Genomic DNA, 14,637 nt, shown 5'->3' with positions numbered 1-14,637 from the left:
CCTTTCCTGAGAACGCTTTAGGATCTTCTGAGATAGGCTTTTTCACTTTATTTTGTGTTTTGCTATGTTATGCCTTATTTGGTTTATGCCTTTATATTTTTTTTCTTTTAAATATCAGTAGAACTCAGTCCCATGATAAACTGCTTCTTATAGCAGTCTGTGCATGGATACAAATAGATCTGGCTTTAAAACTGTGCTGAAGGAAAGAATGTCTCTGTGCAAAGCCAACTGTTTTTTTTAATCTTTTATTTTCACAGATCCAGCAAATAATTGAAGGCAAACTCTTCCCAATGAAAGCTTTGGGTTATTTTGCTGTTGTTACTGGAAAAGGTAAAGAGAGTTCTGGCTCTGCTTATTTTCTCCTTGATAGCAGAGAAAACTATCTCAATGGAACTGTTGCAGCACTCTCTTCTTTCTTCAGGAAACAGCAGTGAAAGCATTGAATCGATTAAAGAATATGAAGAGGAATTTTTTCAAAATTCAAAGCTGTTAAAGTAGGTTGCTGTTTATTCCTTTAACTGAAATGAGCCTGTGTTGGTAAATGCTAGCATCAGATTTTCTTTATTAAAAAAAAAGGATTGCAATGTAGAAACACAATTTGAGATTTAAACTGCTTAAGTAAGGCATCTTGTTGATGGGCCATGTTAGCCTGGTTTCCTAATGCTTGCAGTAAGTCAATGGAGAGACACGGGCATCTTCAGGCAGCAACTGATTCCACTGCAGTTCTGAGCCTCTCTTCAGAAGTTTCTGTATCTCTCTGTTGGCTTTAGAAAAACTAAGTTCCCAGCCTATGCCTAGGCGCTTGATACGCCAGGAGGAGATAATCCAGCCCAAATAAGAGTTGTAGTGCCTCTAAATGTTAGTTGTCTTGGTGTGACAACAATATTGATTTCAAAAGGTTAATAACTTCTGTGTTCTACTGGAAGTTCATTGAGCAGAGTTTTGGTTTCACAGGCTTGTATTTCTCAGGAAAGTAAGCTGCATGGTCTTTGGGACTGCAGTACCTGCACTGCAACATCTAGAATAGAAATTTATTTGTGGTGGGGTGTTTTTTGGGTTGGTATCTTGTCCCATCCCCCCCTTGCTTTGGTGATTATCTGCGTTGAATGTTTTGGAGAAGGAGACTGGAATTTGGGTTAGGAGGACGTTGACATGTTATCCTCTGCTATAAAAAGCAAAGCTTTATTCTTGTGAGGAGAAAATGGGGGCCAGAAAGCATGGGTATGCATAGAAGAATTTCCCTAGCTGTCTTTCTTTACAGGACATGTATGCTGAAGGCACACCAGGTAACAACAAAGAACTTAAGTCTTGCTGTGTCAGATTGCTTTTGGAAAATGGTGAGAGAGTCTGTGGAACAGCAAGCAGATGCTTTTAAAGGTAAACAACTTTAAAAAAACCAAGTGAAATAGCAAATTGCTGTTAAAACAGTTCTTATGCATGCATATAATACTGTTTTGCCAGCATGCTTGGGCAGTTGTGTTTTATATGATCACCATTTCTCATTAATTGGTCATTGCCGCAGTTAATCTTTATAAAAACACATAAAAATAATTCATGGTGTGGAGGACCCACTTGCTTTAAAAGCCAAAGGAGTAAATAAGTACAAAGAAACAAATTCAGGTGGTTTTATGAGCAAAACACAATTCTTCCATTGGATTCAGATGTTGTTTAAAATGGCTTCCTATATAAAGATACCATCTGATCGGCCAGGGAAGGACTGACTTGTACAGAGCTGGAAGTTGAATGGCTCTCTTTCTACTACATTTTTTTCAATAAATGAATCCTGCAATTTGCATCCATATATCTAAGCATAGACAGCAAAAAGGTTTGCTCATTTGCAGAGGCCCTTAAAGTTCTTGGAGGGTTTGTCATAAGCAAGATTTGTGGCAATTTTAGGAGCTGCTAAACTGTTAAGATCGTCATGAAGTGCATATAGACAATATAAAAAATTAAGGCCTTGTTTCTGATTTTTGCAGCCACACGTTTCAATCTTGAGACTGAATGGAAGAACAATTACCCCCGGTTGCGAGAGCTTGACAGGGTAAATTACACTACTGCTTTAATTTATGTGTTGCAAAATGTTGAAGATAATGGATTAAAATTTATGCCATTTAATCTCATTTGTGAAGGTTTCTTAAAGTTAACATAAAGTACTGACACTTATAAAATGTGAGGACAGTGGAAATTATTCTAGGGGAAGGAAATACTGAGCCCTCTGTTTTATGAAATAGTGTACTTCAAAATTGTGATACTTCAACGCTTAACAAGTCAATCACTCTGCTGGTGTGCAGTTAACCGACCTAACTCGCCCACAGGAATAGGTCAGTGTTTCTTTGTGATCATCATAGAACTGGTGAAGAGAAGTTACATTCCGTGGTCTTTCAGACAGAGTAACAAAACAATTATGATCCCATTCTCTAATTCTTTTATAGAGATCCTGAATATTCAATGCCATGCCTGGCCAGAGGCATGCAAGAGATGGGTGGGAAGATGTATGGTAAACCAGGGTAGCTTATGACAAGCACATACATTGTCCAGAACATGACCAGGAGGTATCGTTTTAGGCTTACAGGCCATAAGAAAAAGTTTTGGGTTTTTTACTCTTTGTATGGAAACTTGATCAAACTGTACCTAAAATCTCATTAATTCATATTTTTCCTTTTGTGTAGAATGAACTGTTTGAAAAAGCAAAGAATGAGATTCTTGATGAAGTCATAAGTTTGACTCAGGTGACACCAAAGCACTGGTATGGAAATTTTTTCATTTTGCTTTTTTTTGCTTTCTTAATTTTTTTTTCTAACTAGCAGAGGTTTACTTTTCAAATATAAAGAGTTTTAGTAAACAAAATTCTCAAATATAAATAAGGAACTGTTTTTCTTAGGACAGTGTGTTATTATGTCCTTTGTCCCTGTGGAAGTAGTCTGTCTGTCTATTATTCTCAATCAGCACATACTTGCATCATCCCTCAACAACAATTATATTATGTCAGTTTGTATTTTGTTCTGTTTTTATACAGTATAATGAACAATAGATATTCCTCAAAAATGAAAAGGAACATCATAATAATGATGTTTTCAGATGTTCATTTGAAGCATGGATCAGTAATTCCTCTTAACTTGATGTTTGGGGATTATTGTTCATATCAAAATAATATCTATGAATTTGGAAAAAAGTTTTGTGTATCTGTGAATCAAAGGCTTGGAATTTCAAAGATTATGTAATTCATGGCTGTAAAAAGCTGATCTGGATATTTGAGAATTCATTCCACACGTGGATCTCCTTGGTAGCCTCAACCGAGTAGCACCATAGTATGCTGCCTACTTCTTTGTAAGGCAGACACAGGTGTGAGAGAGAAGGTAAGCTTAGCCTAAGTATTTAACAGTGTAGCATCACTGCATAGTAAACCTACTGTAGAAGCAGACTGAGAGGAGAACAGCCTATGTAAAAGATTACTCTGACAGCCTGTACCATAACTGAGAACCACAAAAAAAAAGGTTTCTTTAATGCCTTTGCCTTCAGTGACCTGAATTGAACTGTTACTTGGTCATTCATTAAAAACCAAGATAAAATGTCTGACTCTTAGTGACATTAGAATAACTCTGGGCGTGTGGATGCATTCAGAGAAAGTGTTGTAGGCAGTGTACTAGTCTGAAGTTGCGTTCTAGTCCAAATGTAATCCAGGTTTGCCGTTATGGTGTCTGCTGTTTGATGTGGAATAGATGCTGATGTACCCTGGCCCATGTCTAGTCTGCTTCATTTTATGTTGTGTATCGGGTGGGTGCATAACATGAATGTTTCTGTGCATTTCTTCTGAAAGTTAAAATGTGGTGGTGATTCTAGTTTTATAACGCTTAATGAGCTATAAAGTAGAACTGGAAACCTAAGTCATGAAAAACTGCTTCTGTTAGCTGTTACATGCAGCCTAAAAACAGCAGTGCGTTTGATGAATGCAAATGTTTCTATCCTGTTAGAATTTCCATTTCTTCCAATTAAGTTTGACTGAATCAAGCAAAGCAAAAGTGTATTTTTATTGACATGTCAGCAAAGAAGGAATGAGATTGCAGTTGTTCTTGATCAAAGGACTGCCCTTCTCCTAGAGTGCATTTGTAAGTGGTAAAATCCATAACAGACTGTTTCCAGCACGCCCTGTAAGCGAAACTCATTAGCCACATCCCCATTTCTTTTAATGGTGATCAAGAATGGTCAATAATTGGTCTGTTTGAACGCTATCCAGATCATCCTATTTTGAACAAAGCTTTTTAAAGAAAACATTTTTTACTGGTGGCAATATTAATTTCAATTTATGGTGAATTCTTTCAACATTTAAATGCTTGAGTTTCTTTTAATTTTGTATGAATACTTTTACTACCTTAATACTTAAATATGCCAAAGATCTGTCCAACAGTAGAAAAACTAGTGGCTTTGATCCCCATTTATACTGGTTTGTCAGAAGGACAGCTGCAAAATTCTCAAAGAAGGATGCTTTAAACACAAAAGAGAAACTTTCAATTAGTTGAAATGGGGGAGGAGTGATATTTATGAACTGTTCTTCAGTCTGTGTCCACAGATTGCCTAGTTAAAGTAGGGGTATTATCAGGGATGAGGCTTGTGTCCTGAACTTCAGCCATTTGGAGCAAAAGGGCTTGAATGAATCTGATAGTCTTGTGCCACCAAAAAGAAGCAGGTTTTATTCTTCAGCTCCTAGCTTTCATTATTCTGTCAAGTCTGGCATTCACATGACCTGCTGGTAAGCTGATTTAGCATGCTGAGCTAGCATAAAATTAATTTGCAAGAAACCCACAACCTGTACTGGAGACTGGCAGGAGCAGAAAGAGCATGACTGCCTCTGTGGGTACTGGCTTTATGGTACAGTGGCTCAGCTGAATTCTCTCACTGCAGCTGCAAAGTTTCCTGAGTAAGTTTATTGTCATTTTAAAAGGTTAAAGTTAGATTGTTTCCATTGTTACTTCTTGAAACACATCATAAATAGGAAAGTGGTATTTAGTTTTATAGTGACGTGAGGCATGTTTATAAATTAATACCAATATACATTTTGGTAAAACGTAGGACTTCTCAACTTGCTTCATTGTTTATCAAATCTGGGAACAATCAGTGAAAACCCCTGGTGGAAAACTACAGCCTGTTCCAACAAATCAGAATACTACAGAAACAAACCCACACATTTTTTGGGAGTGTGGACTTTTTAGTCAAATCATTTCAAAGCTTTACAGTCTGCCCCCTTGTTTCCCCCACCTGCCATGCATATGCACACACAGCTCTGCATGGTTATATTGGTATAAGTGAAGGCTGCAAGGAACTGTTGTGCAGTGCAGTGGCAGCTGCAAGAGTCATAGAGGCCAACTTCTGAAGCTGTCTTTGCTGCTGAAAACATTGTGTATTTGTGTCCTTAGTTCCAAGCAGATTTTGGTTGAAGTTGTGTCCTGATGTTAAGGAGTATTTTCTGTGTTCTGTAGTAGTCTTTTCTCAGTATTTCTAACAAATCGAGTGCATACTTGTTTTAGACATTTTTGTATTTGGAGTCATCGTAAGTGTTACAACTTTCTTTTTTAGGGAGGAGATTCTTCAGAAAACTTTATGGGAGAGGGTATCTACTCATGTGATTGAGAATATCTACCTTCCAGCAGCACAGACTATGAACTCAGGGACATTTAACACCACTGTGGACATCAAATTGAAGCAGTGGACTGACAAGCAACTGCCTAATAAAGCAGTAGAGGTGAGAATTTAGTTACTTAAAAAAATTTAAAAAAAAAAAGGTGTAAAACCTGTTGAAATTAAAGCACATAGCTCCAGAGAAGTAAGGTTGTGGTTTGAAGGAGTTACAACAGTTCCTCTAACCAGCTTACATGTCAGAAAAGGCTAGCAATATCTTGGTGTTGAGAAGCATATACAGCAGGAACATTGTATTTTGCTTTTCTGGTGAATTTTTCTCTATTAAAGACCAAAAAACCCCTCTTTTTAAAAGGTTAAACAAACCCTTCAGGCTACGTATATTCATATTTAATAGATTTATGCAAGTTTAACAGAATTCTACTTGCTACAACATAGCAAAGCAAAGTTTAGTGTTGACTTTATTAGTAATGGATAGGGCAGCAAAGCTAAAGTCAATTACTTACTCTTATGCTTGTATGTTGTTTTCAGAAAGTACGCAAATTTTCATACGTGCAAGAATTGCCATATATGTTCCTTTACCAGCTGGTGCATGGTATAATGGTCCATTTCAGCAGGTACTGTTTGCTCACTTCCTAGGTGGCATGGGAGACTTTGCAAGAAGAATTCTCCCGTTTCATGACAGAACAAAAAGGAAAAGAACATGATGATATCTTTGATAAACTGAAACAAGCTGTCAAAGAAGAAACTATTAAACGACACAAATGGAATGAGAGAGCGGAGGATAGCCTGGTACAATGTAGTGGGTTTTTTTGCATTGTTGACTAAGTGCTGTTGAAATCTTTTTACTGAAATTGCGTATTCAGTATTTTTGCATTCTTTTAATGTAATTGTAGAGTGATAGGGGCATGTGTCCATCTCCTTTTCTATATATTGTTTTAATTCAGTGTTTCTCACTTCATTTTATTTATTACCTTTCTTTGCCCTAAATAACATCTAATAAAACTGATTTGGTCCATGAAGAAGTCCTTCATAATCCACTGGCTGCCCAAGGAGAGCCTTGTGAGAATTGTTTAGCATCAGTTCATTTCTTCTGTTAATTACAGCCACAAAAAATAACAGCATTTCATTACCACCTTTATACACCTGGAGGGATTTCATATTGTTTGCTGTATTTTTTACATTACTTATGCTAGGCTACATAAGAGAGTCAAATTAAAGGCACAAGAAAATATTTTTGGCAGTGCTTTGAAAAGGTTCCTCTTGAATAGATCCTGTGTGCCCTATATATGCTGGTTTTGTAGACATCCAGAAACGAAAAGAATGTCAGAAATCTTTTTTTTATTAAATCCTGAATAAATGCTAAAACCATGTTCTGTATTGCAGCGAGTGATCCAGCACAATGCCTTAGAAGATCGGTCAATATCTGATAAGCAGCAGTGGGATGCAGCTATTCATTTCATGGAAGAGACTCTCCAAAGTCGTCTCAAAGACAGTGAGTTGTGATGTATTCCACTCCTGTGTGCTTCTTAATCTGGGCCAATTTCAGATTGAGTTCACTTCACTGCAGTGCAAGCTTTTCTATCAGCACAACTGCAACAATGGTGACATTGTAAGATGGTACTGGTACTGATAGAAATGTTTAGCAAAGTACAGCCTCAAAAGCTAGTGCTCTTGCTCTCACAATGAGGCAGCTGAAAGATAAGTAATAGAAATCTGTAGAGTCAAAAAATGGTACAGACACACAGAAGAATAGGATAAATTCACAGAGAGTAGTTGGTCCATTTATGGTTATCAAGCATAATTAATTTTGTTGCAAGTTGCAACAAGGTAAGATTTTGAAATGCCTGACTTGGAAGCAGAGGGATGTCTCAGTGGAGGGATGCTGTGCTTTTATATACTTCCTTGACGTATCTACCAGTTTGCAGTCACTTTTAAATCTTAGTAAAAGACATCAACTGTTGCTTTAAGTAAAAGACATCTGAAGTGACTCAGTATGGCATATCTTATATTCTTAGGCATAAAATGTCCGTTCTTGGACCTAATTTTAGAACTATAAATTTGGCAGGTTACATATATTTTGAATGACACTTAACGTTGTTTGCTTTTTTAGCTGAATCTGTTATTGAAGATATGGTGGGTCCAGACTGGAAAAAAAGGTGGTTATACTGGATAGGCCGCACCAAAGAACAGGTAAAAGGGAAAAAAAATATAAAGAAAATGTAGTTCACTACCTTCAGAAAACTTCATCACTCGGTAAATTTTCAAAAATGCCAGCCCTCTTCACGCTATTTAGATGATTGCAAAAATAACAAAAAAAAAACAACCCTTCTAGATACAATTACTTTATTCATTGTTTTAAATACTACACCACAGAGAATTCCATATACTTTTTTCATATTGCAGATACATAGTGGTTTATAAAATGTAATTCAGCTGAAGAACAGAAAACATCTTTACTACTGTGCCATTGACCTGAATATTAAAATTCTTCCAGTAGAAAGAAATTGATGAGAACAAAGCGCAAACTGGGCTACTCTCTTCTATACTTTTCAAGCATGCCTTTTAAGCAGAAGTCACGTGCAGTTTCTTATCATGCTCCATTTGGATTTAATTAGTATGTGATAGCATTACCACTTGTAGTCTAGTCACAGTTGTATCTCATGATTGACAGTTTTCATCAGAACCTCTCTTCTCGTTTGCTCATAGCTTTTGGAATTTTTTTGAATTTGAATAGCATCTTCTGTTCAATGCCCAGAGGTGATGGGCTTTTTATGTTACTTTTTCTAGATATTTCTCAAACTGAATCATACTTTAAAGTAATAAGTAGAGTTTAAAAGAATACAGTAGACAGTAATCGTTTCAGAGGAAGGAGTTTTACAGTCAACTGTGTGCAGCCAGGTATGGGAGAAAGGCAGTGACTTCAACCTATCTTACTTAAATTTAATGAACAGCAACTTAAAGGTATGAATCCATGAAGAGTTCATGTAAGCTGTTGGGCAAAAATTACAACTCTCATCAGTGTCACAAGTGATCGTGAACCCCGCTAGCAGATGTTCATGGAGGGGAAAGGAAGCTAACACCCATGATTGATTATTTTTTTTCCCTCTTCTTTCCACCCTTGTCTTCCTCATCTGTATTTCTGTGCATAATGAAAATAAAGTATGAAAAACTGACACATTAATTATCCATTTAAAAATACTGTATTTGAGCTATCTTTGCACAAATACCCTCTGGGTCACTTAAATGTAATAGGTAATAGTGTCAAAGGTATTTGCTGTTTCATCTTATTAAGCAGGTAGACTGTTTATTGAGGGGGTGCTGATGATCTCTGAGTCTATAATAATTAATTCTAACTAATCATTCTTATCTTAGAATATTCGTAACGAAACAAGAAATGAACTTGAGAAATTAATCAAATGCAATGAAGAACATGCAGCTTATCTGGCAAATGATGAAGTGACGACTGTCAGAAAGAATCTTGAAGCAAGAGGAGTAACAGTGGACTCATGTCTGGTAACATGCAGAATTGTAACAAAACATATGGAAGCCCCCTGTGAACATTTGAATGCTCTTTCTAGACAGCATACAGAAGACTCCATCTAAATACTGAACTTGTAATCCAGATGTTTCCAAATGAATTACTAAATGACTACTTGCACACAATTCACGCACTTCTGTTGGCTGTCGGACAAATGCAGTACAATGCTTTGGAATCTGTCAGTTTAGACTGAAATCAGAATCTGCTGAGCAGATTTTCTTCTTTTCTTCCCTGCATTATGACAAGGCTTGTTTAAAATTATTTTTCAGATGTTATATAGTGGTATCAAGGCCTTTGTGAGCAAGATATGGTAAAACCATATTGTGCATTCCTAAGCTTTCAGTGTGGTTGTTTGTATGTGCCGTTTGAAGTTCATAGGTACACTGAAGAGAGGGAAATTTTGCAAAAATGCTTGGAAAAAGCCAGGGGTTTTTTTAAGTGCCCTAAGAGAATGTATTGTACATTTAAAATGCTCTGGAAAATTATTTTTCTCATTGTACTGTAAGGCCCTTAACTTTAGACCTTTTATCTAATTAAATGCAAGATTTTAAATAAATAAGAATTCAAACATTAATAAGATGTAGATTTCCTTTAACAGTGATTTATTTTCTGCAGTAACTTTGACTACCTTTTCAACATTAATACAGGTACTTACTTAAGGTAGAAGAGTTTTTTAAATACCTGCTGCCCCTTCCCTATACAGCACTTACCATACCTTTTTGTAAAGGTCAGAGTAGCGATCCACATTCTCTACGTGAGGACACTGAGTGCAAGTTGAGTTTTCTTTCTAGCTAAGGAACTGGTTTTCTTAATTTTATTTTATGGGTTTTTTTGTTGTTTTTTTTTTTTTAAGAGCCATATCTGTATAAATATTTAATTTTGAAGAACTAGAACATAAATAAGCCTAATTAAGAAAAGTTACAAATGCTTGTTTACATAAGATCCATTAAATATTCCTCTGTGCTTTAATCTGGTTCAACTGATAAATTAATGGGTACCACTCAAAAATGTATTCTCAGTGCTAATGTAAAGATTGCATCATGCCAAGAGCAGAACAATTTGTCCTGTTTTGTAGTATATAATTTAAATGTATTTTGGCTGCAGACAGTATTTTGAAGCATTCAATTATGTTACAAGCATGGAAGTGTAGATTTTTAAATTGACAATTTTCTGTAACATTTGCCAAATGTAACTAACACACTAATCATATCCCAGTTGCAGACAAATTGCTGAGAAATATTTAAACATACATTATGTGATAGTGGAATTTGGAGTTATATTTTAAAATTAAATGTGATCATTAAATTATGCAAGCTAGTGAGTGTATGTATTTATTTAGTCAAATTTATATACTGTTTTCCTAGATTAAAGACACATGGCACCAAATTTATAGAAGGTACTTCCTGAAGACTGCTTTGAACCACTGCAATCTATGTCGAAGAGGCTTCTATTATTATCAGAGGCATTTTGTGGACTCAGAGGTAAACTGAAGAACAGATATACACTGGTGTTTTGCTTTAATATTTCCATCTCAGTCAAAAAAATAAATCTACAAATACTTTAAACTAGCCTAACCTTTCTTTTATATCCTTTACCTTGAGATAGTTGGTGATCTTAGATAAGTTTTACGCAAGGCTTGTAATTGATGAAATGCCATCCTGATGGTAATGATATAAAATGACCACTAGGTATCAGCCATGACCTAAACATCTGTCACTTACTAATATGAATTGAAAATACACTGTTAAAAGCCATATTGTACAATTATTGATATCTTGTTGGTGTCCATTTCTCCCACTTTCCCATTGATATTTATTTACCTCACTGATACAAAAAATTAAGGAAACATTAAGTAAGGGGGTTTTATGGGATAAGTATGAAAAATAAGTGTTTAGAGTTAGTGCTTAGAACCACATGTGATCAACAGGAAAAAAAAATACTACGGCGATTACAAACAGATCTTTAAATTACTTTCCAGTTTCGTAAACCCAAGCCTGTGCAACAAATGACAGTATGCACAAAGTCACACAAAGAAAAGAATACAGTTTTCTTACTAGTATATTTTAAATTAAAAAAAAAATACTGGAAAGGTAGAGCTCCTTACTTTCTGTGGAGTCTTGTTTTTCTTTTTAATGAGAAACTACCATCCCCATGGAGCCAGAAATCTTTACTACTGCAGAAATACCTTTCCCTGTAAGAGATAAGAGAGAATGAGATCACAGAGTGGAGAGCTGCCTCTCTGTGACACTTAACCTCCTATTCCTGTTACTGACTTTTTAAGGTGTCCTAATGTGAAGTTAGTGCTCCCTCCTGCCATTCTTGCAGGTGTAGAAGCTGTCTCTTCTGTTGTTAACAAATATAACCCTTGGCCCAACACTCTCTTCAGAAGCGTCTGTCAGACAGGGAGTCACAATATGGAGTTCAGCTGTTGTCTTTCAATGTGTTTGCAATGAACAAGTGTGGGGTTTCAGTGAGCATTAGGTTATACTCAGCAGCCTGCATATAGTGCATGCAGATTGTTTTTCCGTGATAACCCTTGACGCTGCTCGTTCTGTTGAAAACAGTGGATATAAAGGGAATGCAGTGTATTAAATAGGGCTGGCAAGGTTCTTGAGAAGTATTTTTGGTGTATTTCCTTGTTACTATGGCAGTTATTCTGCGTGACTTTTGTGCAAGATCAGGATATGTATACATGAGTTTATAGTTGCCACCAGAAGAGTCAAGATATTCTTGTAAGTGTTGGATGTTCAGTGGACATCAGAGGTCTGACACTACAACTTCCCTTGTTTCAGCTCGAATGTAATGATATTGTCCTCTTCTGGCGAATACAGCGAATGCTGGCAATTACAGCAAATACGCTGAGGCAGCAGCTTACCAACACTGAAGGTAAGGCTCATAGTGAGTTGAGGTGTTTGAAATAAAAAATTGTTTAGAAGTTTTCTAGTGAATGCTATGCATTCTTTCCACGCTTAGTATGGAAGGCTGATTCTTCTGTCCTGGTTAGGTAATGGAAAGATGTAGAGTAAATAGACTTTTATAATCTACTTATATTAAATGTTTTAATGTAAATAGAATGTCAAATAATGAAGACACTCCAGTTTAACATATTTTCAGCTTACATTATGCCAATTGTCAATATCTTTTTCCAAGCAGAAGGAGTTTCAATAAATAATGAGTATATTCTTTTTTCTCAGGTCAGTCTGGCTGTAGATGTTAATTTAAAAATGTTTGATATTTAAAAAATCAATTCTAGTGGATATTTATAAAGCCATGCAAAATGTGCAGTGTAATATCTAGACAAGCTTATATAACAGCAGCTTCCTTATAAAGCAGCATTTATGTAGCAATCTGCTAGTGCCATGGTACGACTGCTAATAATCATCTTTGATCTGTAAAATAGTTTTCAACCTGCTTCTTGAAGAAGGTGCAAGTAAAGGTTTGAACCTTCTCATATGATGCAAGTTACCCTCCATGGAGAAGAAATTGCCCCTAAATGTAGAAAGCTACATCCTGTTTCTTCAAACCACCTACCTCATGGACAACTGCTGGGCTGAAAATTAGGAATTTTCATTAGGAGATACTTCGTTTAAGTCTGAAAGGCAAGGATATGAGTATTGAGATGGACGTAATACTGCTTTAAAGAGCTTTTGATTCATCTTAGCCTTATATATACAGCAACACCTCTCTGTGTTTCATCAGTCCTTCAACACCACACCTTGCTGTCATCGTTAACTTTTTTTTCCATTTTTCACCTTGAATTGACTTGGCCTTGATTCATCTGATGAGGGTGGTGTTGATAGCAAAAGTGTAACTGTTAAGAAGGAGGCAGCAAGGATGCTTACAATAAAAGAATCATTGGACACTTAGTGTCAAACTACTGATTTAATAGACAGCAAAGCAGTCTACAAATATTTTTATCTCCTCCTAGAAATAAGAATTTATTTCAGAGAGAAAATATCTTTGAAATTTAAGCATCTTTCTCAAACAATTTCCTGTCTTAATGCCCAAACAAGGGGCTTATGTGTTCAGAAGTTTGCCTTTTTTCCAACCAGATTAGTTAGTCTGGTAACATACACTACATCCCTACACACCTTCCCAAAGTTTTGTCCCTGGGTCATTTTAGGTACAAAAGTGTTGCCATTCACATTTTTTGGTTGGTTTGTTGTTTGGGTTTTTTATAGTAAGGCGCTTGGAGAAGAATGTAAAGGAAGTGCTTGAAGATTTTGCTGAAGACAATGAAAAAAAGGTGAAGCTCCTAACTGGCAAGAGGGTCCAGCTGGCAGAGGATCTCAGTAAGTACCTACTCCATAGTATTTTGGAACTAACTTGAAATGACCACTGACCTTGAGAACATTTAATGCAATATGGGTTGTTTGTGTGCTAGCATTTACTTAATAATTCAATTTAAAATGGAATTTTTCTTAAATATGATCAGATCTTACTAATTCAAAGGTGGATATGGGTAGTATAGTGTGATAAAACAACATAATTTACACTAGATGTAAATTCACTGGTATAAATATATTGCATCAGTATATTGAAAAATGCACTTGAACCGGAGTAATATTGTAAAGGGAAGTTCTTGTTTTTAGAGTACAACATGGTTAATCCACACCTCAGAGACCTGTCTCCGGGTGATTCAGTCTTGGCTGTGTAAGGAGGTTTTCATCCCATCTTTTTTTAATTGTTGGGTGAAATATGCAGCCTTGCCACAGATAATACTGGCTTTTAATACAGATTTGCCACAGATAATACTGGCTTCTAATACAGATTAGCTGGAAATGCCCGTGACTTACTGGCCAGCTTGTTTAAGGCCATGTATGCAGAAACGAAACCTATCAGACATGAAGATCTGGTATGTTGTGCTTATTAAGCTGAGATGACCGTTCTATTAAGAGATTTAGCAAGAAAATCTAGCAGATTTAACCTTCCAGAAGGATTACCGTAGTTTAATACTTTGAGTCACTTGGAAAGTGTTAAGGTGTTTTATGGTTAATATAGTAAGATTTTAAACAGTGAAAGTTCTTACAGGGACAGTCCAGGCTGATGTGATACTCCCATTGTCTACCTGCACATCCAGTAAGGTTTAGACTGACTTTTAGCTGATGGGGCTTGCTCTCTTGCACATGTATGGTTTGGTTTTTGGCTCATTCTGCTATTACTCTGTGAGACTTCCACTTAAACTACAGCCGTACACCTGGACTGGTAGGGAAAAAAAACCAATGGTGTGCAAAGGGGAAAAGAAAAAACTTGTGATTAATAAAGTTCATGTAGATATATAAATACCTGTATCTTGAGATCCCAGGTTACCTTTCTTCTTATACCGTTATTTTGTGTTTGATGTAGCAACTAATTTTCTCTTAAAATATGACTTTAGATATTTAATTCGAAATAAATTAATGCTGTGGTTAGTGTTTCTTCTTTTATTTAGCAATATTCTGATATCCAGGGTTCAGAGAAGCCTT

General features: G+C 36.1%; 1 protein-coding gene across 6 annotated transcripts in view; it reads left to right on the top strand.

The window, feature by feature from the left end:
* OPA1 (OPA1 mitochondrial dynamin like GTPase) overlaps positions 1-14,637 on the top strand; it is a 57,554-nt gene that overhangs the window by 24,412 nt on the left and 18,505 nt on the right. For all 6 annotated transcript variants that reach the window (XM_075098944.1, XM_075098942.1, XM_075098940.1 and 3 more), the window contains 13 exons: positions 258-330; positions 422-494; positions 1,262-1,377; positions 1,977-2,041; positions 2,670-2,746; positions 5,572-5,737; positions 6,271-6,423; positions 7,018-7,126; positions 7,745-7,824; positions 9,007-9,147; positions 10,537-10,653; positions 11,965-12,058; positions 13,354-13,464. In XM_075098944.1, the coding sequence (XP_074955045.1) occupies positions 258-330; positions 422-494; positions 1,262-1,377; positions 1,977-2,041; positions 2,670-2,746; positions 5,572-5,737; positions 6,271-6,423; positions 7,018-7,126; positions 7,745-7,824; positions 9,007-9,147; positions 10,537-10,653; positions 11,965-12,058; positions 13,354-13,464 (1,375 nt within the window). The remainder of the gene's footprint in view (positions 1-257; positions 331-421; positions 495-1,261; positions 1,378-1,976; positions 2,042-2,669; positions 2,747-5,571; positions 5,738-6,270; positions 6,424-7,017; positions 7,127-7,744; positions 7,825-9,006; positions 9,148-10,536; positions 10,654-11,964; positions 12,059-13,353; positions 13,465-14,637) is intronic.

Source organism: Phalacrocorax aristotelis, chromosome 7 (assembly GCF_949628215.1).
Source record: "Phalacrocorax aristotelis chromosome 7, bGulAri2.1, whole genome shotgun sequence".
NCBI lineage: Eukaryota > Metazoa > Chordata > Aves > Suliformes > Phalacrocoracidae > Phalacrocorax > Phalacrocorax aristotelis.
This window is presented reverse-complemented; position numbering and strand designations above follow the sequence as displayed.